This window comes from Drosophila nasuta, chromosome 3 (assembly GCF_023558535.2).
Source record: "Drosophila nasuta strain 15112-1781.00 chromosome 3, ASM2355853v1, whole genome shotgun sequence".
NCBI classification, from domain to species: domain Eukaryota; kingdom Metazoa; phylum Arthropoda; class Insecta; order Diptera; family Drosophilidae; genus Drosophila; species Drosophila nasuta.
In genome coordinates, this window is record NC_083457.1 from 18,975,008 (window position 1) to 18,999,880 (window position 24,873).

Consider the following 24,873-nt stretch of genomic DNA (forward strand, 5'->3'; position numbering starts at 1 on the left):
ATTTCAACTTTTAAAAATTTCTAATAATTATCAGAAAACATTCTAAAGGCTATGATTTTTATTATCCCGGTTAAAAATAGACCATACAGATCTCTTATCTTCAACTAGATAAAAGTTTTGTTTAATATTCTGAAATTGTATTGCTATTTACAGAAGACAATAAGACTTCGGTTGGGGCACTTGGTCGCAGCAGTAGCGTGGAAGAAGCCACCGCCTTATGACACCAGCTATTCAACAATTCCAACAACTAACTAATGAAAAACTTTGGCGACATTGGAATGTATCTGCTGTCTGAGAGAGCATTGCATCAGCAGCGTAAGCGAATGCTCGATGAGTTTCTAAAGCTATAGAGCGGTGATCCATCCCTCAACCGTTAACTGACTGGAAAATATGAAAGAGAGTGGCGCCTAAAAAAGCTGATATACGTAGAATTGGCAATAGACAACTGCAAGCGCCGCTTATGTATTAGTTAAACATACTCAAATAAACCTAATTAAATATTGTGTAAATCCCATTAGCAGATATCAAGATACAGATACTTGTTTGTTCTCGGTGTTACAATCTAACAAAAAAAAAATGAATACAATTACAACAATTATTAACAAATAACACGAATATTCGTACAATTTTAAACTCGTGTAAAAGTCAACTAAAAAATTGCATAAAATGTAAAGTTAGGAATGTATAAAAAGTAAAGCAAAACTTATAAATATTGTGAGATATAAAAAAAAACAACAAGATCTAAAAGTAATCGTACTTTTGATCCAACTACTCAATTTAAAGACAACCAAATGAACGTCTCGATAATATAAAATAAATAATGATATTTAGTTGTAAACATTTAGATTAAAAACTTCGTAAGTAAATTTATATATAAACACATATACAAAAGAAAGCGTAAATTAATACTGTATAGTTATATTTTATTCTTAAATTGCTAATAATTGTGATTTGGAGAGTACGAACCAAAAACGAAAATGGAAGATAATGAACAGAAAAGGAAAATGTATGTATTATGTAAATGTAACTGGGTAAAGATACAATGGAACTGAATTTTAGGTAAAAAGATAACGAAAATAAAAACCAATAAACATATTACAAAATCAAAAACAAATATGCGATAATCTGGAATGAATTAGCTAAAACGAAATGGGAAATGGCAAAAGGCTTAAATTATTTTTCGAAATTGTCGAATTTTTTTACTTACACAAGTGAGCAACTTTTTGGTCCTTACAAAAAAACGAGTTTCTAGTATGTTCAGTTTTTATACAACATTTAAAAAAGTACTTACAACTACAAATGCAGCAAATGCATACAAAAAAAAATGAAATGGAGTACGAGAACTATGCAATAAGTGTTTAGGAAACCCTAACATTATATTGTAATTAAGCTCATTAACATTGATGTTTACAATTGATACAATCGATACAAACGATATGTACATACATATGGATAAGTAGCTAATACCATATAGCTCAACCGAACTCTGATAACATAAAGAATATATTATTGTATACATTCTTGTGTATCTTTTTTCGAAAAGTTTCAGTTCTTCAACTCTTTCACTTCGAATTGCACCCAAACGTTCTTATTTATGTTTGAGATTGCCTAAAATAAAGAATTTTATTTCTATATCTATTATTTCTTTTTTTTTTTTTAATTCATAAAAATCTCGAGCAATCTGTGATATTATAAAAAGACAAACAAAATGAAAGTTGATTGAAATGAAAAATGCAAAATGGAAAAATAATCAAGAAGAGTGCAGAATGAGCATGAAAAGTGCTAAAGAAGTAACCATAAAATATAAAATGGAACTCATTGTCGTATCATACTTGATTGGATTTAACGAGTACATTCATGAACTACTTGCTTCGAATACATTCACACATTCATTCATTCTTTTTCTTTGAATGATGTGCAAGTGAATATATTTTTACTAATATAATCGTAATAGTTTCTTGGATAATCCATAAATACGGATACTACGGATATTAATTGGTGCGCGTATAAACTTAATCCACAAATATGCGATGGCATAAATAAATAAAATAAATGCATAATAGTTTCAAGATACAAGCAAAACCTTAACAAAATACATAAATTAAACGTATTTCTCCCTCAATCTTCGTTGTGTGTGTAAAACCGAATACAAAGTGTAAAACATAATTTTTAAGCTAACAACAAACAACAAACAAGAAACAAACAAGCAACAAATCCAAATAGATATCTCATTTGAGCAACAGTAAAACAGTAAGCGCAACAGTAAATGTTGAACCATTGAAACTATGATTGTAATAACAGCAAATAACAATAAAACAAGCAAGAAACAAACACATCCCAAAATACAAAATAATAATTACATTTGTCAAATACACGAGCACGTTACGTATTTGTGGCAAGCAACATGAACGTGTCACAAAAACATTGAATCAATCTTGTGCAACTTTACTTAAGGCATTTATGATTTTATTAAATAAACTGTACGTAAGAGATTTAACTCTATTTGGCTTTTTTTTTATGAAACTTGTTCCTTCTCCTTTACCCCTTAAAGACACATTTAAAAATCATACTATATTCGACTTTAATCTTTACAAACATATTTACAAATCTAAAAACAAAAAACCCTAATAGAAATGACATTGTCTATGCCTGTAGAACTTCCGCTTTCTTGACGTACTTTAAGATACGTAGAATCGTCGATGGCGTTACTCCCTGAATGCGACTTGCAGCTGCGATCGTTTGGGGCTGTATTAGCGCCAGTTTCTGGCGTTCCTCATTGGGAGAGACTCAAGGACTTGGAGAAGTAGTCAATGTCAGCGGGAATCGACAGTCGTTCCTCTCTGCGCACATCCTCCACATCTCGCAGCTGCTCCTCAACAAAGAAACCATAAAGAGCTTCAATTTTCAGTCTTGCCGCAATATCGCCATCGTCACGCAACCAACTCAGTTCGTCGGGATAGAGGTCTATTAGCTGATCAACAGAAATGTTATCAGCCGGCACACCAAGCATTTCGAAAGCTGATTTCTGTATAGACGCCTTGGCTTGGGGCAAATTCAGTGCTTGACGCCAGAAATTGCTGTGCTTCTGCAGACCTTTGAGCGCTTCAATGCCCGCCTTAAGCTTGTGCTCAGTTTGTTGGAAGTGCTGGAAGCGCCGCTCGCTGACCAGTCCAAAATCAAAGCCCTTCTGCGTGAGACGCATATCCGCATTGTCCGGCCGCAGCGATAGACGGAACTCTGCGCGACTAGTGAACATGCGATAAGGTTCGTTGGTACCCAACGAGGTCAGGTCATCGATTAGCACCCCAATGTAGCCCTCGGTGCGGCTAATGCTCAGTTGCCGGCCATCGGCATGTCGAGACTTGCCCGCCGCATTGGCTCCAGCAATAATTCCCTGTGCGGCAGCCTCCTCGTAGCCAGTGGTGCCGTTGAGCTGTCCCGCAAAGAACAAGCCGGCGACTCGCTTCGTTTCGAGTGTGGGAAATAGCTCGCGTGGATCTATGTAATCGTACTCTACCCCGTAGCCGGGTTGCACCACTTCCGCCTGCTCCAGACCCGCAATGGCGCGCACCAGCTCCACCTGCTGGGCGTGGGGCAGAGTGCACGAGATGCCCTGTGGATAGCATAGCGGACTATCGAATCCCTCTGGTTCCAGCCAAACCTGATGAACCTTGGCACCGAATCGCAACACCTTCGACTCAATCGATGGACAGTAACGTGGCCCTGTAATCTCCTCGGTGACATGTCGATTCTGATGCAGATTGTCACGCACAATGTCATTTACACGTGGTGTCGTATAAGTCAGATAGCAGGGCATCTGTTCCTCGGCGGGTATCCACACCTCGCGATTTAAAAAGGAGAACGGTGTGGGCGGATTGTCGCCATCATGTTTCTGCAGCTTCGTAAAGTCAATGCTGCTTCTAGCAATGCGAGGTGGAGTTCCAGTCTTCAAGCGTCCCATGCGAAAACCAAGAGTATTTAATGCTTCACCCAACGCCTTGGCAGGTGCATCTCCAATGCGTCCAGCTGGCCGCACCTCGAGGCCAATGTTTATGTGAGCGCGCAGAAAGGTGCCCGTGGTCAGCACCACGGAGCGACTGTGCACCACTTCTCCACTCTCGAGAAGAACTCCTCGGCAGCGCGATCCACTCTGAGATGTCTCATCCGTTTCAATTAACAGATTGTCAACTCCTGCCGCACGTATCTCGAGATTTGGAGTAGCAAACAACTCTCGTTGTACTGCCCGTTTGTACAGTTGTCGATCAATTTGAGCTCTGGGTCCCCACACAGCTGGACCACGTCGCTTGTTAAGCACTTTGTAGTGGACACCGGAGACATCACAGCATCGGGCACAAACACCGTCTAGGGCATCCACCTCACGCATCAGATGTCCCTTGCCAATGCCTCCAAACGATGGATTGCACGACATCTCGCCAATAGTCTCCAGTTTGTGAGTGAGGAGCAAGGTGCGCGCACCCATTCGAGCTGCTGCTGCACAAGCTTCTGTGCCGGCATGCCCGCCTCCAATGACCACCACATCGTAGAGGTCTCCCTGTGGTCGCGTTGAATAAAATCGACTTCTGGCCAGGCCACGGAGTGCATAATGCCGCAATTGCTGCATTGCCTCGCTGTTCGTAACAATTAGTGTCGGATACAATGTGGCCGCCGTTGTCTTTAAAAATGTACTAAATCTACTATGAAATAACATCAACGATAAATAAGAATATACTTGTAAAGTGTTTTATTTGAACAAAATATCAAATTAATGGCTAGTTTCATTCAACTATTGTATAGAAAATTGATTTTTTAAACATAAAAATTGATGCGATATCCAATCGGCGGTTTTATTACAACACTTTCCAACACTGCATCTAATGACTTCGTGAGCAAGTACTACTCGTAATAAGACCGGCAACAAAAAACAGCTGTCTAGAATAGTACTCAGTTGGGAGTATACTCGTACTCGATACCAGTACCGGTTAAAAGCAACAGCTGTCAGCTGCTGTTTCTATTTTGTTTACACTTTCGTGGCGATGTGGATTGTTTATGCATTGATTGTACATGTGCTGCTTTTGGGCTCCATATTTGTGATCTATTTTCGGTCACCTGTCATCGAGGGACTTCACCCACAACCAGCATTACCAGCAGAGCCCCCAGCAGACCGTTTGGTTCTGATTGTTACCGATGGATTGCGCGCTGACTCATTTTTCACCGACAACTGCAACCATGTGCCACATCTGCGTGAGATATTCCTGCGAGACGGTTTAGTTGGCATCTCCCGTACTCATGTGCCTACGGAATCACGGCCGGGGCACATAGCACTTATTGCTGGGCTCTATGAAGATCCGTCGGCGGTGACACGTGGTTGGAAGGAGAACCCCATAGAATTTGACACAGTGTTTAATCGCAGTGGCCACACCTATGCCTGGGGTGCCCACGATGTGCTGCACATATTCGAGAAGTTGACCGATGGCGGACGCCCAATGTATTTTGATGCCTATCATGATCTGGATTTTTCTGGCCAACAAAAGACCTACAAGCAGGATGAATGGGTGTTCCAAAGGGTGAGGCAGCTGTTGAAGCGCAAACAGGAAGAGTTGCGCAGTGCCAAGAAAGTGGTGTTCTTTCTGCATCTGTTGGGACTGGATACAGCAGGCCATGTACATAAACCCGGCACACCGCTTTTCCTGGAGAATCTCCAGTTTACGGAGAATGAAATAGCTCAGATTTATGAAAAATTCGAAGAGATCTTTCCCGATAAACGGACTGCTTATTTGCTAACCTCGGACCACGGCATGACGGACTCAGGTAAGGCGTATACTTATGTGAATTGAGCTGGATTTACCAAGTAGCTTTACAGGCTCTCACGGAGCTGGTGCCGCACATGAGACGGAAACACCCTTTATGCTGTGGGGTGCAGGCGTGGCACGAAGTGCTTCTCCAGCCAGCAGCTTCATGGCCAACGATGAGGGACAGAAGCTGCCTCTTCACGAGCTGGAACAAGCGCAACTGGCGCCTTTGATGTCGGCTTTGATTGGTTTGCCGCCTCCAATGAACAACTTTGGTATGCTGCCGTCTGGTTATATGAGCGTTGGCGTTGAGTACGAAGCGATGGCAGCGCAGAGCAATGCTCTGCAATTGCTTGCCCAATATACACGTCTGCACGAGCAACACCAGCGAGGCCTCTTTACGCCTTACATGAAGAGCTTCAAGAAGCTGACAACGCTTGGAATTTTCGATTTTAGTACAAAGACAGCGACGTTTGCGGAGAGCAGCGACATGATGCAGTTGGCGCTGGAGGGCATCGACTATTACCATGGATACTATCGCAATGTCATGTTGTTGTGCACAACTGCTACGTTTCTGGGATGGATTCTTTATCTATATCGACTGCTAATTCAAGGCCCATCCATCAGAAAACAACCAAGTACTGGGTCTGGAGATGCGTCTGCATTGACGCTCAGCATAGCTATTGGTGGAGTATTCTTGATTGGCTTTATTGTGGCACAATTTGTACCGTTCGCCGTGGGATTTTATATGCTATTGCCCCTGCCGGTTTGGCTGCTAGCTCTACGACAAACAGGAAGTAACAGCAATATAGAGGTCTGTGATTATCGTTATCCTTCAGTGGTGCGACGTGGACAGGTGTCAAAGTTGCAGTTCGTGTTGCTCATTGCCTGTGCGGAGCTGCTGGTCTACACTTTCTTCGAGCGTCGCCTCATCTCACTGTGCTTCGTGGCCTTTGCCTTCGGCAGCAACTGGAGCAACTTTAAACGCAACTCGTCGCAGTTTTACATTTGGATACTTCTGGTGCTGGTACTCGGTGGTTTTCCACTGCTGCCGCCTTCAGTCGGCTACCAGAATCGCTATCTACTACTTGGCGGGATTGTGCTCGTCCTGCTTCGTGCAGTCCTCAGCAATGGCAGCCGCAGCTATAGTTGGCACACCAAGTGGTGCAATCCACTGATACTGATTAACACAGCAGTATGCGTTCATCTGCATAGCCAGCAGGTGGCCGTCCCAATGCCCCTTAAAGTGGCCAGTTGGCTGTATCTAGTCTATGCCGTTGTGTCCATTCAGCTAAACAAAGAGAAGGCATTGGAACTGCGTCTAGCACATATACTCTACAATCTGAGCGCACTCTACACGCTGCTGTGCACCTCCTACGAGTCATTGTTTGTGCAGCTTCTGGCCATGGAACTCAGCATAGCATTGGCCGCACAGTGTCAAGGAATGGATTCACTGCAGCAGCAGTATCACCAGAGATCTCTGCAGTCATCGCTACGTCTGGCATTCACTGTGCTGCTATACACATTCTTTTCGCTCTTCGGCAGCGGCAACATTGCATCCATTAGCTCCTTCGATCCCAACATTGCACGCTGCTTTCTCAGCCAATTTGCACCGTTTATGATCATGTCGCTGGTGCTAGTTAAGCTAATCTTGCCCGTCGTACTGAACCTATCCATTGTGTACACCTACTGTGACTATGCTCGCAAGCAGGAACGACAAATCTTCATCTGTCTGCTGATCATCTGTGACATAATGGGACTGAACTTTTTATTCTTGGTCCGCAATACTGGATCATGGCTGGAGATCGGTTCGTCTATTTCGCACTTCGTCATCATGGAGGCGACAACATTGGTTCTTCTGCTGCTCAGCTATCTAGCCAAGTATCTGTTGCGACTCAACAGCTGTGATCGCGCTGTAACAAAGCACCATTGATTTCATTCCAAAGCTTAATTTAAATTTATGTATGTATTTTATATTCTAACCTGTCTTAGATTAGTGTATATCTTAAATAGACTCGTAGCTTAGACTACGTTGCATTTTGTTATAAATATTATTTTTTTTATACTTATCTTTGACTCCATAAAGTTTTTCAAATATGATATAACTGGATGCTGAAAGGAAATATATTATATTATAAAAGGGATCCTGGTTCATATATCATATGATATGTGTTCGCATATCCTGGCGCATTTGACAAGGCATCAAGCCTTCGATTGGTGGAGCCGAAATCTATTAATTAGCATTTAAAAAGGATGGGGTCAGAATGCAGTTTTTGAAAAATCTTTTCCTATTAAAAATGCATTCTTCGACAATATATTATAATATCAGAAATGTTCCTATCGCATCCTTAAAGTATGCAACAAAAACTTTAACTGAAAATGACTCCGTAATTCTGCTTTCTGCTGTCTTATGTTCGCCTGGTATTTCACTCGGTAATTTTTCACTTTTTCGACGTGGTGGTACTACAATGACAACAACAAAACCTACTACAACAACATCAATAATGGCAACAACTTCAAGTGAAAAAAATTGACCAGCTTTCTTGAAAAGTACCGCATGGTAAAACTGAAGTACCAGACGAGCAAAATAAAATAGCAGGTGGTTTTACTGCAAGTGACTTTCTGTCATGCAGCCTGCTACATATTTATGTTCGCCTGGTATTTCACCTGGTAATTTTTAACTGTTTAGCCGTTCGGGTGACATCGAACAGCCAATAACAACAACATGTGATACTACAATAACAACAACAAACAACTGTGTGGTACAACAAAAACTACTACAACAACATCAATAATGACTACAACTGGATTTGCTTTCTTGAAAAGTGCCGCTTGGTGCAACTGAAATACCAGACGAGCAAAATAAAGTAGCAAGTGGTTTTACTGCAAGTGACTTTCTCGAATGCAGCTTGCTGCTGATTTATGTTCGCCTGGTATTTCACTTTGTAATTTTCAACTTTTCGTCGTTCGTGTCGACATCTAACAGCCAATATTACATGTGATACTACAACAGCAACAACAACTGTCTGGTACAACAAAAACTACTACAACAACATCAATAATGACTACAATTGGATTTGCTTCTTGAAAAGTGTCGCATGGTACAACTGAAGTACCAGGCGGGCAAAATAAAGTAGCAAGTGGTTTTACAGCAGCTTGCTGCTGATTTATGTTCGCCTGGTATTTTACCTAGTAATTTTTCACCTAGCCCTTCGTTGCAACATCTAGCGGCCAATAACAACGATTTGAGATACTACAATTACAACAACTGTCAGCTACAACAACATCAATAATGAGAACAACTATATGTGCAAAAATTCATCAACGTGCTTTCTAGTGCCACATGGAACAACTGAAATACCAGGCAAACATAATAAAGCAGCAAGTGGACTTGCCCTGCATATTCGAATAAAGCAGCTGAGAAAGCCAATACTTTTTTTTATAATATGAAAAAAGTTTGCATTTGTTATATTTGAAATTTTCTTGGTAAATATCTATTTATATGCTTATATGATAACAATTCGTGTTTTCTTTCTTTGTCATTTGACAACCAAGTAAAGTGAATCTTCTAAATGTGTATAATGCCGGGTAACACTAGCTAGTAATATACAATTCTATAACTATGTTAATAATAATTAAAAGCCCTCCATTTCAGCTTTCCGTTTGCGTTTCTTGAGTTTCTGCTTCATGTCGGGCGCCTTGCCACGAACGACAGCAGTCTTCAAGCGCTTGGCGGCCTTCTTTCGTTCCTGCACTCCAGCCTTACGCTTAGCCGCACGCTCTGGATCATGGATCTTCTCTTGCGCCACCGCCTTGCGTCGCTCGGCGCGGCGCACCATCAACTTGGTTTGCACCACATTGCGAAGCTTGTCGTAGGTCTCGGCACCGATGCGTTTGCGAAGGCGACTTCCCACACGCAATGCCAGCTGCCGCAACTCGGCATCCACATTTTGATCCTCCTCGGACATTTCGCGGACCAGGGACTGCAGCAATGGAGGAGCCAATTGTGTGACGACATCCACATTGAGCAATGTGCTCAGTCCTTCGATAAGCGTAAACAAAGCAGTGCGCTGCAAAAGAAACCATTAATGAGCATAATCGAGGACAGACATTGGTTAACAGTGCTACTCACAATGCTGGTGTCGTGTGGCGCCTTGGCCAGTTCCTTGTTGATCAGGAAGCGAATGTTTCGCACCAGCCAATTGAGATTGATTTTGCCAGCTGGCGGTAGATCAGATTGATCTGCATCGGCATCCGGCTCCTGTTTGATGCTGAAGGGCACATCCCGCAGCATGTGCGCCACATAGAGCAGTATCTTGACCAGCTCATCAATCATCTCCTGCGCCGTCTCACCAGGCGTCACCTGAGCACACAGATCCAGCACCAAACTCTTCAGATCCTGCGCTGGCTGAGCGTAGATAAACTCTAATGTTTTGGCCTCCGCCTTGTGCTCCCTCTTGACGCCAACCAGCTGCTGGCCCACATAATCGTAATCATAGTGTGCCAGGATCTGTGTGAGCAGCTTGGCTGCATTGCAACGCACCCAGTTGTGCTCATGGGCCAGCAATCGTTGACAGGCATAGGCCAGTTCGTCCACTGTTGGGGCAAATTCTTCGCTTGAGAGCATCACTTCGCCGCAGTGCTCGAAAATCTTGAGCAGACAATACTGCAACTGTATCAGCTGATGGTCAATGCAGCGCTGCTGATGCTCTAGCCGTGCCTCTGGATCCATGTCCGCCAGCAATTCCTCCTCTGCAGCCATCTATAAATTTCAACTATTAGTAACTTCAAAGCAATTTAAATGTAACCCTTCACTTACCTTGCGACGACGCTTGCGCGGCACACTCGAGTCCATCGCAGAAAACGTCTCACGTCCTGGTGCCCGCACAAACTTTCCGCCAGCATTGACGTCACCCAACGTGAGTACAGCGACCAGAGTGGGCAGCACCAGAGGCAGGCGCTCTACAAATCCGCCACGTTCCGCCTGCACAAAGCGGGAAAGCATTGCAGCAGCCATCTCTCGTACACCTGGCTTCTGGCTGGACTGTGGTGAGGTGAAGAACAGGAGCGTCAAGTCTAGCAGTGGCTGACGCTGCAGTTTGTTGAGTCGGCCGAGCAGAGCTTCGAGAGCAGCGGCCACAGCTCGTCGGCAAGCGGTGTCCTCGTCGTTGACGAGTCGCGTGCCCAGGGAGAGATAGAGGAACTCCGAATGCTTGGCCAGCATCTGCAGCGGGAATTTGTTGATGATGGACAGCATAAACTGTATGGCCGACTGTCTGCCCGAGGGTTGCGTGTAGGCCAACTGCACGGACATGAACTTCATTAGCTGCTCAACACGCTGCTGCAGCGGATACTCCATGATGTAGGTGATGAGTATGCTCCTTGATTCGTCGCGCACATGATCCGACTGCGAAATGATCGACAGATCACCCAATCGCTTCATCAGGTCGTGCAGCGAACGAGTGTCAACTTTGCGGCCCACCAGCGCCTTGAGCAGCGTGAAGCACATGGTCTGGCTGCTGCACTCTCCCTCCTGCAGCTCCTGCTCGATGTGCAACAGCAGCTGCTCAATCTGCTCGGCAGTCAGCGCATAATCCTCGCACTTGCGGAGTAGCGCCACCACAGCCTTGAAGCTGGCTCGCACCAGCTGTGCATTCTCTTCCTGTCGCGTGGCTCCAAATGTGGAGAAGTTCTTCAGGATGTCGAACATGCGCTTGACCACTGGAGCCAGTTGCTCGGCATTCAGCTCGGCCAGCTCATATTCGCCCAGCCAGATGGCCGTGTAGCACTTGAGGGCATAGCTGGTGGTCCTTGCATGATTACTGCTCAGAGCATCGCGTAACAACGGCAGCAGCGGATGCAGAAATGGTTGATAGTCCAGATCCGTGAGCTTCTTGCGCTTCAGCACAAAGTGCAGCAGCTCCAGACCAAACTCAATGAGAATATGGGCATTAGCCTGGGCACTAGACTTGACCTGCTTGTTGCCAGTGGTGACGCTTCGTCGTCCGGGCGCCGGCTGCAGCAGGAGGCAATCGGGACGAGCGCGTCTCATCAGTGCCTGTTCCTTGGCGCTAAGCTGTCGCTTCTGTGTGCCGGGCAACAGATCCGTGATGCTCTCCGACATTGTGCCGTAGATGAAGATCAGCAAACTCTCGCGTGCAATGTGCGTGTTCTCCACCAGTCCCGCAACGATCTTGGCAAAGCACTCCTGAATCTTTTGCGTCACCTTGCGGGAATGTGTACGCGCCAGTTGCTCCTTGAAGGGCAGCAGCAGATCCAGCAAACAGTTGTCCCTGATGTGTCGCGCTGCAATGTTGAGTGTCAAATAGCTCTTGGCACTGGGCTTTGCCTCTGGTGTGTGGGCCACAATCTTGTCCACCTCCTTCTCGGCATTCACATCCCCAAAGATGTCATTCAGCGCCACTTCAAGCAGATTCTGAAGGCAGGATTCAATGTGCGTCGACTGCAATTGGCCACGCAGTGCATCCAAAACGCCGTGCAGCGTCACTGAGAGCACGTGCACCTGAAAGCCACGTGTGAGCAGCGACTGCAGCTGCTCCAGCAGCAATCCAAGGCAGCTGCCGCCAAGTGTAAGCATAATCTTCTTGAGAATGTCGCGAGTGAGCATGCGTACAGACTTGAGTGGGGAGCGCAGGAAAGTGCAAACCTTCATGAAGATACCTGATGGAAATTAGTGAAATTAATAAGGATGACAAGCGGAATAATATTGCTGCACTACTCACCTGGCAGACTGTTGTCCAGCAGCTCCTGTGGAAGCTTCTGCAGCAACTTGACCATGGCCAACGCAATGGGCACCCGCTGGATTTCCTCCTCTTCGCGCTCGTAGCTCAGCCGACGCCTGTTCACCTTGTGTTTGGTGTCGTAGTTCGTCTTTTCGGTGATGGCGCGATTCAAGGTCGGCAGCAGCACGCTGGTAATGGTGGCCATCACCCGTTTGGCGGCATTGGGTGCCAGTGTTTTGTCTTGTCTTTGCTTAGGCTGTTCGGTCTCAGTTTCAGCCTCCTCCTCTTCCGCTTTGTCTGCCTCAAAGTCGATCTCTCCATCTTCCTCTTTCACAGGTTTCTCCTCTGGCTCACCCTCTGTTTTCTCCACCTCCTCTTCCTTGGGCTTTTCCTCGATGACCGACTCACTTAACTTCTGCTTCAGCTGCGCCAGTGCTGCAACATCTGCATGCGCATTGCTCAGATCAAAGTGGAAGGCGTCCAGAACACGTACCACCAAGCGAACGCACTGCTTCTGCTGGGAATGCGAGTGGCGCAGACGCTGCAAGTAATGCCGCAGCACAGCCTGGTAATGCTGCCAAGGCAGCAGTTCACACATAACACCCACCGCCTCGATGGCGGCATCCACCAGCGTATGCTTGCCCGAATGCTTCTCACTGAGCAGATAACGTGTGGCCAAAGGTAACAGGAACTGCGTGAGACTGCGAGCACAGGGAGGCGTGGCACGCCAGCTGGCGCCACCCGCAATATTGACGAGTCGTTGCAGTCCGCGACCATGTCGCTGCGTCTGGAGATGCAGCATATTCTCAAAGAAATCCACCTCCAGATCGTGTTGATCCGTCAGCGGCGCCAGATCACGCAGCACATCATGCACCTGAGGACACTGACGCGCCAATTCACCCAGCAATCCGATAGCTTCACTGCGCGCATGTTCGTGACGTTCGTCACGCAGGCAGCGCTGCAACAACGGCAGCAGACAATCCTCCAGCCAGTGGTGCAGCTGTTCCTGCTTCAGCTGACGCGTCAGATGCGGCAGCAGCAGTTTCAACAGCTCGCCAATGTTGACGCGCATGCCCAGATCGGAGACGTGTCGCAGCATGTAAAAGCAGTTGTATGTGACCAGCAGTCCCAGCTCCAAGTCAATGACAACCTGCTCCTTGGGCTGCTCAAGTTGTTGCTTCAGCTCGTTGAGTGCCTGCAATCGCTTGTCGTAGTCGGGTTGCTCCAACCAGCGCTTGTCCCACGCATTGAGCAGCAGAACAAGTCGTGCCCATTCACGCAGCTGCATCGCCGCCGGCTGCAGCTGCTGCTCCAGCTTAGCCTGCTTGTGAAGTCGCTTGGCCATCTCCGCGAGCAGTTCACAGAGCAATTTGCGCGCTGGCAGCGCATGCACCTGCTCAAAGAGCGGCGCCAGTTGACGCACATACTGGTGTGGAGCAGGCACACGCTGGCTGAGATTTGCCAGGGTCTGTATCAGCTGCAGCACCGTTTCTGGACTGGCATTGGCATTCGCAGCCTGCTTGGTGAAGATCGGCAGCAGCAGCTGCAGCAGAGTCTCGCAGGTTTCCGGCTGTTGCACGTGCACCGTCAGCAGACTCAGGATGTTCAGTTCCCGCTTGTCCAGCGACTGCTTGCCGGACTTCTTTTGCTTCCAGCTGGCCTGCATCAATTGCAGCACATCGGGTATGTAGGGTTGTAGTATAGCCAGTGCTAGGGCGCCCTGTGCCTGATCGTCCTCCTTTTCCTTTGAGTTGGCACACTCAAGCAGCTGTTCCACCAGCTGTAGCAGTGGTCGACGCACCAGTTGCTTGGCCTTGTCGTTCAACAGCAGGGCCATTAGCTGTTTCATAATGGTTGGCGCATCCGCATCTGTCGGCGAACGTTCTTGCAACCAGCTGTGGAAACGGGGTTCGCTACCCCAGAGCAGCAGCAGCTTCAGCAGTGGCGTTGGCGCATGTATTGATTCCTGCGGCAGGCGTGCGAGATTAGGCCAAACGAAGACCTCACAGATGGCGCTGAGTTGGGATTCCTGCCAGAGCTCCGCATTGTCTAGCAGCTGGTCAAAGTAGCTGACGAGGGTTTGCAGCGCAGCATGACGCACATTTCTATAAGCATTCAAAAGTTTTCCTGCCGCTCCATGGCTACTCAAAGCTTGCTGAGACACTCCACCGGCGAGCAGCAGCAGCTTGAGAACATAGACTTGGAAATCGGCGCTAAGTCGACCTGCAAACTCTTTGCGTATCAGCTCCAGCAGATTGACGATCCTCTGCAGCTGGCGTGCAGCAATCACAGACGTAGCTACAAACTCCTTGCGCACAAATTCCACCAACAGTTCGACTGGTTGATTCGTATAGTTTTCAAATCGACTGAACGCCATTCGTAGGAAACCAAGAATCTCCTGTTCATCCAACTGACCGAGAAAGCGCAGAATGAGTGTCTTACGCTGCTGTCCACTCAGCTGACGTTGATTTCCCTTGTTCAGATGTCCGTAAAGCAGACGCAGCATGTAGGGCATCAGTTCTGTGCGCTGTTGAGCAGCCAGGCTGCTCAATTCGAAGCCAGTGAGTGACGCCTTGAACTTGGCCTCATCAACGAGACCCGACAGCTGCTCCTTGTGCTGCACCAGCGCTGCGGGCTGTTTGTAGGCCACGAGACAGTCCAAAGCCAGCTGCTGCAGCTGCGCATTGGGTCCAGCGAGCAGTTCCAGATAAAACTCGCGCATCTCTGGCTCACGATGAAGCGCCTTAGGGTTGGGCTGGGCGACAAAGCAGCTGAGCTTAAGTTGAAGTGTCTGTAGTATGAATTTCGTATGAAGATTGCGCGTTCTGCGCTTTTGGCGACCCTTCGCTGGCGTTGACTCCTCCGGTTCCTCATCCACTTCAATGTCATCGGCTGGAAAGCGTAATTAATGAGCAACAGTCTAGCAAGGATTTAAGCTTACTTACCCGTCGTTTCCTGTAGATTCCAAGTGTACTCGGCGTGTTCCAACTGGCCGCGATACTCGCGCTCTACGAACTGCAGAAAGAGTCGCACCAGATCCGCATTCTTCACCTCCGCAATGCTGCCCAACTTGGGAATGCATTGCCAGAGCAGCTGGCGATAGTTCAATGCCTGTTGCAGCGTTATCTGTTGCTGCGACTCCTCCAGCGGCAGCAGCGATCCCAGCGCAGAGGAATTGAAGTCCCGTTGCTTGGGCTGTGCCAGTGTCGTCGTCTCCTTGGTGTAGTCGATGTACTCGTTTGTCTGCAGCAGCTTCGCTTTGAACAGTGTCCAGAACTCGTCGTTGGTCATCACCTTGAGGTATTCCGCCAGTAGTTGCTGCACTGGCGCCCACACGAACTTGAAATTGTTGTAGAGTAATCCAAGCAGAAGGCTGACTGCATGCTCCTTGAAGTGTGGCAGCTGCGCATACTGCTTAAACTGTGCTGCAGCCGGCTCCAGCTGTTGCAGTTGCAGCAACAGTTCACGATAGTTGTGGACAGTCAGCTCAATGGAGCAGGCGCCAGCAAAGTACTCGTAAGGATTGTTCTTCACACGCAGTGCACCGAGCAGCTGCAGGCAATGTGCAGCCATGCGACGACACTGTGCTGGTGGCTGACTTAGCAGCTGGGAAACTGGCTCGAGAATAGCATCCACATCGTTCGCGTCCAGTTCGCCTTTGCTGGTCTTCAGCAACATCAACTGTAGGCAAGCCAAAGCCCGAGGATCGCTGGCAATCGAAGGCAGCAGGGTCTGCTGCAGTTGATGCCGCAGCTTCTTGGTCAACTTAAACTTGAGCAGCGCGTGAGTTTGCAATAGCAGTAGCAAGAGTTGGGAGTCGTAACTTGAGGTGCTCGTTAGCTGCTGCTCAATGGCAACCTGCAGGCTGCTCTCCAGCGACTGCTTGCTGAAGCCGCGCAAATGGGGCAACAGCAGCAATAACAGCAACTGGCTTTCGTCGTTGACATCAATGTGCTGCAACTGCTTCTCCACATGCGTCATGGTCTTGCTCTGCTTCAGCTGCAGTACATAGGCCTGCCAGTCGGACAGACTCTGCGCATCCACAGCAAGTGGCCGTTTGTGCTGTACAATGCGTGCCAGCAGCTCCAACGCACTCTCGTCCAGTTGCTCCTCGTAGTGCGCCACAACATGGGGCAGCACCAAGAGCTCAAACTGTTTGTAGTCCAGCATCTGTAGTATAAACTCGACGTATACCACGCGCGACACTTGATGCACTTTTAGCTGCTGTTGTAGCAGACGACTTGCGTCTAGTTGACTGAGCTGCGTCTGCCGCGCCTGCAATAGGCTGCTGACCAGCGTGCTCAACTGCTGCAGTGGCTCTGCAGTTGTCAGTGTCATGTGTCGGTCGAGCAGCTTCAGCATTGTGGGCACCAGCAGCGAAAGTTCCGCAATGTAGCGTCCATCCTTGTGGGTTACGAGAGGTAGCATTAGTTCCAGCAGTTGCACCGTTGCCGTCACGCTCAACTCTGGCTTGGCGACTGCGCCGCAGAGTTGTTGCCAGAGCACGACGCTCTGATCCACTTGAATAAAGTTGAGCAACAAGCCGAGACTGTGCTGCAGTATGTCGGAAAGTAGTGCCGTCTGTGCATTAGTGTGACTCGCTCCCTCGTTCACCAGCACTTGGAGCACATGGGCGACCAACTCGGCAGCACAGATATGCAGATGGCCATTGACACCACGCAGAATCTCGTAAAGCAGCCGTCCGCAGCCATGCACGCTCTCCACCTGCTCGCGTAACACAGTCTTCAACACGTAGGCAAGGAAGCGCGGAAAGTCCCGCACATCACGTGCAATGTAAGCGAAGCATTCGACGGCAAAGTTAGTCACATGATCCGGGTAATGCTGCTCGTCAAGCAGCGGCAGAATTGCATTGAAGACTACGCCAATGTTGCGCTTTAAATAAGACTTGAGCGTCTTGAACAGATGTGCCAGACAGATGAGCGTCCATTCCAGTTGCTCCGCATCCTGTGTGTTCAGCAGACAGATCAATCTGTCGAGCACGCGTTGGAAATACGTATAGAACTCCTCACGCAAATCGCGGGCCAGCACATAGAGAAGTTCCAGCAGCGGCTGCTGCGACAATGTTGTAGCAGTGGCCAAGCGTTCCAGTAACAGATCAATTACAAAGTCTTTTTGATGCAACAGTTGGGGAAGCGTGACAATGTTGCGGCATCGCTTACTGAAGTAATTGTACTCCTCGGTCAGATTGAGCACGTTCCACTTTTGCAATGTCTGCTGGAAATACGTCTCGTTTTCGACTTCCTCGAGCTGCTCATATTTGTGGCCTATGTGATAGAGCGCCAAGTGCCGCAAGTCGATTTCATTCACGCGTTCCGTGAACGATTTGAACTGCGGCGACAAAAAAACGAGGCACCTTAGACACCTTTTCGTGTGGAGTAAATCTGATGATACTTACCCTAAATGTGTTTGTGTCTTTTGATTTCTCTGTTATAGCAGCCATTTTGATGCATGCAAAATTTATTTTTTGTTTAATTCACTACGGTTTTTATACAATTTACGAACTCCGGTTTTTCATGCGACCGCAACACGTGCACATTGTTTACAAAAATGCGGCTGGCAGAAATGTTTATCGACGATTGTAGCAGGTTAACATAACCAGCTGTGCGGTTAACAGCGATAAAATGAATTTATCGATAGGTCCGACCCACTGTTACTGCTGCCTTATAGTATTTTTTGTACCGAAATATAAAAAGTGTACCATTTTTTTTTAAATAATTTTATTTTATTTTCAAGATAAATATAAAAAAGTCAAATAGCAAGGTTCTATTAGAAGGATTTATTAAATATCTTTAATAACACGCTGGCTGAAATTACGTGCTTTTAGCGCTTTCTGCAAATGTACCAAGATACTTGAATTGTAACATTGCAGGAATTTTGTAGTTTTGGTATATAAGTACATATGTTTATCGGTACATTTGTATATTTAAAAATTAACCGTTTTCCGTTGCCAAAATGTACTGTTTTTAAATTCGATTTAAATATTATTAAATTTAACGCAATTTTAAAGAAAAACCCATACGTAAGCTAACAATCTTAAATGAATTTTTGATTTTATAAAATTAATTAGTAACTTTATATTAGGTTTTTGAAAACACTATTGAAAATTCACTAAATTCACTTTCAAATACACAAAATAAACGTTTATATTTTTATTGCTTTGGAATTATAATAAATCGAATATTTATTTTATCATTTAAAAACACTAAAATATATATTGTCTTTACACAGACTCTTGAGCTTGGCTGTAATTGTAAACTGTACCCCGCTCTACAAATCTTTGTTGGCCGATGGGCGGAGAAAGATCAGCGTTGGAGGAGTCATCTGTGTGTCCGTATCCACCACCACCTGGTGTCTTCATTGCAAATGTGTCCTGTGAAATAATAAATATTGAAATCTTTTCGAAATGAATTTTATCATGGACTTACGCCTGCTTCCACATCGATGCTGATCTTTCCGGCCAGAGCAATTACTCGCCCATCGTGCTTAACGATGAGATTACGTCCAGGTTTTGCTGGTTCACCACCAGCAAGTCCATAAGGTTGCAGAGTTCTGCGCTCAGTGAGAACTGACAATGTAACCGGTTTGCGGAAGAGCAAATCCCGTTCAACTCCCTCGCCACCATTGAAACGTCCTCGGCCGCCAGAGCTGTCGGTGCGAAGACAGAAGCGCTTGAGGATCATGGGATAGCGCAACTCTAGAATCTCCGGATCGGTAATACGGGTGTTAGTCATGTGTGTGTGTACTCCGCCAGCACCATGCCAGTCGGGACCAGCTCCAGCTCCTCCAGCAACAGTTTCGTAGTAGCCCCACTCATTATCTCCAATGGTGATGTTGTTCATGCAACCCTGTGAGGCGGCACAAATACGGAATGCCTTAAGAACAGTGTCCACAATGCGCTGCGAGGTCTGCACATTGCCACCGACTACAGCTGCTCCCTCCGAGGGATCCAATATGGAGTTCTTGGGTATGATCACCTCAATGGGTGCCAAACAGCCTTGATTAAGTGGTACATCATGACCCACCATGCATCGCAGGCAGTAGATCAGTGCCGACAAGGTAATAGCACGAGGAGCATTGCAATTGCCCCACACCTCTTGACCCGATCCAGTGAAGTCGCATACAGCCGATCCGCTCTCGGGATCAATGGTGACGCGTAGACAGATGGGTGAACCGTCGTCCATGTGCTCCTCAGCAGTCAGCACTGTTGAGCCAGTACGCTCAAGAGTATCCTTGCCAATCTGGCGCAGCATGTCGCGCACTGCAAGCTCGGCATTTTTCTGAATATGTGCCATGTAGGCTTGAACAACGCTCAAACCGTAGCTGTCAATCAGCTCGGACACCAGATTAATGCCCTTGTGGTTGGCAGCGATCTGTGCCTTCAGATCGGAGATATTGTCGCCGAGATTACGTGTGCCCACAGCACCCTTGGCATTAGTTGGCGTTGTGAGGCGTTCCACAATCTGCTGTTCCTGGAACTGTCCATTCTCCACAATGAGGAATGACTTGAAGGCGGCACCCTCCTGTGCCAAGGTTGTGGAATGTGGAGGCATGGAACCTGGGGTGATGCCACCAATGTCAGCATGATGGCCACGGGAGCCGACAAAGAACACAGGCTTTGGCTGGCCTCTGCAAATGAATTAGGTGGTTCAGTACGTTTCTTATTTCAAATAAATGCGACTTACTCGTAAAACACTGGTGTGATGACGGTCATGTCGGGCAGATGTGAGCCTCCAGCTTGAGGATGATTGGCGAGCAGCACATCACCATTCTTGAGACTATCTCCTCGCACTTCTATTTGGTACTGTACCGTGGCCTGCATGGAACCCAGATGCACAGGAATGTGCGGTGCATTACTGACCAATCCACCATCTGGCCCAAACAGAGCGCAGGAGAAGTCCAGACGCTCTTTGATGTTTGTTGAAATGGAGGTGCGCTGGAGCACTCTGCAAACAAAGAGTAGTTCCTTATTATCTGATTCACATAGATTAACAATCGATAGCTCACCTGCCCATCTGCTCGGCAATGCTCATGAAGCGATGGCTAAAGATGCTCAAATGAACAGGATCCAGCTCCTCGTTAATGCCATGCTTGCCACCAGTTTTCACATCAATAATAAGGTCACCATAACTAGTCACCTCCACGTTGCACTCGGGCTCAACAATTATGGTAGATAATTGATCGATGAGTACAGCTGGGCCGATGATTTTGTGCGAAGCTTTCAGATTCTGGGTTAGATAGATGGGCGCATTGAAGCCACCCTCATCGAAATGCACCAAAGTGGTGCCCTCCGCTGTGGGCGTCGCCTCGGTAGAAGCTTGAACTTTTTTGCTCTGGAGGCGTTTCGTTTTTTGCCCAGCCCTCGAATGCGTATATCATCCACAATGACGCGACGATTCTGCAGCACAAAGCCAAACTCGGTGCGGTAACGTTCCAGGAATGTGGCTTGGAAGTCACCATAAGACGACAGCAGGACCGAAGAGGAATCCTTGGCATCTGGAGCAGCTGCTGGTGCGCACATTAGAGCTCCATCCGTGGCCTCGTAGCGCAGATGCAGGAATGGCTGTAACTCAATTTGACGGAAGCCCTGCTCAGATAGCTTATCGTGGCATTGCTTGGACAAAGTATCAAGACGCTCCTTGAGCACCTGGTCATTGGCTGCACTAAACTCCAAGCCACTGGGTTCCTGCACCTCCTGGACAACGTCAGCTAGTGCCATTCCGTAGGCTGAGAGCACTCCCGCATACTTGTGGACGACCACCTGCAAGGATTGGTTAGGAAGATTTCAACTGGTTATCATTCATTAATTACTCACCTTGGCTATGCCTAGATTGCGAGCTATGGAACAGGCATGTTGTCCACCTGCACCACCGAAGCAGGAAAGGACATGGTTGGCGGTGTCCAGGCCACGAGATTGCGTCAGTGCGCGTATAGGGCGACACATGGTCTCGTTGGCCACCCGAATGAAACCCAGAGCAACTTGTTCAATGGTCAATACTCTGGAATCCCCCGTGGCTGCCAGGTGCGCATTGATGTCCGACTGCAGTTCGGTGAACTTGCGCTTGGTGAGCTCATAATCCAGTGGTTCATTCTCACTGGGTCCAAAGATCTTGGGGAAGTACTGGGGCAGAATACGACCTAGCATGAGGTTGGCATCCGTCACAGTTAAAGGACCTCCCTTCTTATAACAAGCTGGACCTGGATGGGAACCCGCCGATTCGGGACCCACTACAAAAATGCCCGAGCGAAAGAACAGCTGAGATCCGCCACCAGCTGCCACAGTATTAATGTCCAATTGCGGCGCCTGAATTGTCACGCCTGCTGTGGTGCTTTCAATAACATGCTCATAATTTCCAGCATAGCGTGATACATCCGTTGATGTGCCACCCATGTCAAAGCCAATCAAGGGTAAATCGGTTTCACGCGATCCCGTTAGTGCATAGCCAACCACGCCGCCAGCAGGTCCTGAGAGTATGGCACGAGCTCCACGGAAATTGTCCATATTCGTTAAACCGCCATCCGATTGCATGAAGAGCACGTCCACACCGGCCAATTGATTGTCAAAGCCGGACTTAAAACTACCAAAAAAAAAAATAATAATTTTTATTTATTACAATATTAATTATTTAAAACAAAACTTAAAAAAATGAAGTTCCGCATTTTCTTATTTGCAAGCTTTATACATATTTCGACCACGAACGTATTCCGTATTCAAAACTTGTTGTGTCAAATATTTTGGCCGCTACTGTATCGCGAGTAGCCGCCTTTATCATTGTTGTTTCGGCAGGTACATATAACAACACTTTTGATTTTGTATACAGAGCGAGCAAAAGAGAGTGAGAGCGAGCTTTTCATAAAGTTTCGGTGTTTGTTTGCCGTCGCGTCGTCTTGGCACTATCATTATTATCTTTATTATCGGTTTGAAATTATGAATTATTTAATCCAAAAGAGCACTCTCATTGCACTAATTTACAAGCGAGATTGGAACATTAGGAGTGTACACACTCACCTGGCCAAGTAGCGATCCACATGGGGCGTCAGATAGGCCTCAGCGCAGGCCGTATAGCCGCGAGCAACCACGCGACACATGGGCATCGCCTGGTGGGATAGTGTGACATGACTGAATCCCAACTCCTTGGCAATGGCCCCAATGCGCAGCTCGTGCTCGGGGCAGGCATAGCTGTGAGTCAGCACCACGGAGACAGCATTGATACCTTGCTTGCGGGCGGCAGAAAGCGATTTCCGAACAGAGGATTCATCCACGGGCTGCACTTCCAGGTACTTGCTGCCTGCTACGCCCTGTAGCACCTTCCATTGTTGAGCTGTTAGGCACATCTTAAGTAAGGCTGAACAGGGCGAAATAGTAAGGTCAACTTACTCAGTTGACAGCGCTCCTTTTGCTCGGGCACAATGCGACAGTCGACTTCGACGACAGTCTGATATAGATTAGCCGGCTTACGAATGTTCAAGTCGAATATCTTGGGTCGAGCCTGGTTGCCAATGTAGAGCAGGTCGCGGAAGCCACTGTTGACCACCAGAACAACAGGATCGCCCTTGCGCTCGAGTAATGCATTGGTGGCCACAGTTGTGCCCATGCGCACCCAACCAATCTTAGAGGTATCCACCAAACCTGAGGGGGCTAGGTCTGCGCCAGTTTCCTATCAGCCCAGCAAAGGAGACAGCTTAAGGGAAATTCTCGCAGTCAAATGTACTTTGAACTCACCTCTTTGAGTATACGTCGAATGCCCTCACGAGGAGCATCGCTGTAACGCTCTGGATCCTCGGAAAGCAACTTCATAGTACGCACCCGACCGCCTGGACAGATGCAGATCACATCGGTGAAGGTGCCGCCGCGATCAATAGCAAAACAATATTTGTCATCGCCCTTAGACGAAACACCATCACTTCCTAACACCATTTTTTTAACTCACACGACTTTACAATTTAAATGATCGACAAAGACTGAATAAGAGCGAGGCAGATCGTCAGCGTATTTATACTTTTCCCAGAGCTAGAGCCAGAGCGCGGAGAACTGTTCTCATGCACTTGCTGTGTTCTCCAACAGCTTTCTTAATGCTCTTGCTCTCATTTTGCACTCTCTCTATTGTTGGACAGTCTAATAAAGCTTGCACAACACATTAAGGCTTTTGTAAAGGGTGGTTTTTTTAAAGCTCCAGACTAAACATTTTAATAAAAACTATATGAAATAAATTACATTTTTATTATTTTTATGTTAAATACATATCTACACACGTCTTGGCTGTCCAATTTAACATTTCTCCCTATTAATAGATGGGTCAAGGTAAAAAAAAATCACCCGTTACAAATGCTATATTTGTAAATTGGAAGATGTACATATATGTAGATTTTACATGCAATGTACGTGCATCCAGTACTTATTTTCTATTTTTTTATTTCTCTGAATAAAGACTTACGATACGTACAACACTCTACTATTACTTATACATGTACTCACTTACGTCTGTAAATTCAGATGATTTTTTATTCATTTAATAAAACCGCTATTGAATCTGAACTCTTTTTAGTTCGTCACAAAAATAAACTATTTTTCTATATTTGAAATTAAGCACAGTAAGCACAAATATTTTATTCGCAAAACAGCTGATACCAAAACACAAACAGAGAGCGTTTATTCAATGAGAGAATCCACTTTCATGATTGTGTTAGTGAGCACGGAGCGCATCGCAACTTTTGATAGTGTTAGTGAACTTCTCATGATAACCAATACACTCAAATATGTACTCTCAGATACCTCATACTTTTGACCAACTTGTTGCTTCGATTATTTTTAAGAGCGAGAAGTATGGAACAAAATGTAGCAAATTAGTGTAATAAGGATAGGGCGCAAAGAAGACCTAAAGAAACTAAATTCCATTTTGGACGTGGATTCATATTAGACACCCTGTATACACATGTTTATTGCCGGTACACGGGGCCTTCTCTTATTCCCACTTCGTGTTGCACTGATAAATATCTGTAGACTTGCCTGTTGTTGTTGACAAACAGTTTCCAATGGAAAACTACCAAACGTATTAAAGTGAACTCAATTTATGTGTTACGCGAAGACATTTACGTAAAGAAAGCGTTAAATACATTTAAGAAAGTCACAACAAATTACTTTCTTGGTTATAAAAGTATATTCTATCTTGTATCGTCCTATTCCGAAGGCAGTCGACGAATTTCTGATCAACTATAGCCACCCATTCAACTTATTTAATCCAATGAGCAAGTTTTTGCATTTGTATTAAATATATCAATACATGCACACATAATGCTGTTCTCTTACTACAGACACACATACA

General features: G+C 46.5%; 5 protein-coding genes across 5 annotated transcripts in view; 2 read left to right on the plus strand and 3 right to left on the minus strand.

Annotated features, from left to right (window-relative positions):
- Positions 1–2,497, plus strand: part of LOC132792398 (uncharacterized) — a 94,712-nt gene extending 92,215 nt beyond the window's left edge. Inside the window, exon 14 of the mRNA XM_060801758.1 lies at positions 154–2,497. Coding sequence (XP_060657741.1) covers positions 154–221 — 68 coding nt within the window. The 3' untranslated portion in view covers positions 222–2,497. The remainder of the gene's footprint in view (positions 1–153) is intronic.
- A 42-nt stretch (positions 2,498–2,539) lies between these two features.
- LOC132792400 (protein MTO1 homolog, mitochondrial) lies at positions 2,540–4,707 on the minus strand. The gene is given in 2 exon segments (XM_060801762.1): positions 2,540–2,778; positions 2,780–4,707. Coding segments are annotated over 2 exon segments (1,977 nt in total). The 5' UTR covers positions 4,622–4,707; the 3' UTR covers positions 2,540–2,643.
- Positions 4,708–4,950: 243 nt separating this feature from the next.
- On the plus strand, positions 4,951–7,843 carry LOC132792399 (GPI ethanolamine phosphate transferase 1). The gene is made up of 2 exons (XM_060801761.1): positions 4,951–5,808; positions 5,861–7,843. The coding sequence occupies exons 1-2, from the start codon at positions 5,034–5,036 to the stop codon at positions 7,720–7,722; spliced, it is 2,637 nt and encodes an 878-aa protein (XP_060657744.1). The 5' UTR covers positions 4,951–5,033; the 3' UTR covers positions 7,723–7,843.
- A 1,407-nt stretch (positions 7,844–9,250) lies between these two features.
- On the minus strand, positions 9,251–18,109 carry LOC132789103 (small subunit processome component 20 homolog). The gene is made up of 6 exons (XM_060796879.1): positions 17,949–18,109; positions 15,478–17,881; positions 12,533–15,424; positions 10,609–12,470; positions 9,922–10,551; positions 9,251–9,859 (listed from the first exon to the last, which is right to left on the minus strand). Exons 1-6 carry the CDS (start codon positions 17,991–17,993, stop codon positions 9,425–9,427), a joined length of 8,268 nt encoding a protein of 2,755 aa, XP_060652862.1. The 5' UTR covers positions 17,994–18,109; the 3' UTR covers positions 9,251–9,424.
- Positions 18,110–18,681: 572 nt separating this feature from the next.
- Positions 18,682–23,751, minus strand: LOC132790053 (5-oxoprolinase). The gene is given in 10 exon segments (XM_060798477.1): positions 18,682–18,923; positions 18,979–20,179; positions 20,236–20,496; positions 20,558–20,880; positions 20,882–20,902; positions 20,904–21,311; positions 21,366–22,128; positions 22,560–22,872; positions 22,929–23,208; positions 23,274–23,751. Coding segments are annotated over 10 exon segments (3,915 nt in total). The 5' UTR covers positions 23,469–23,751; the 3' UTR covers positions 18,682–18,773.
- Positions 23,752–24,873: the final 1,122 nt, after the last annotated feature.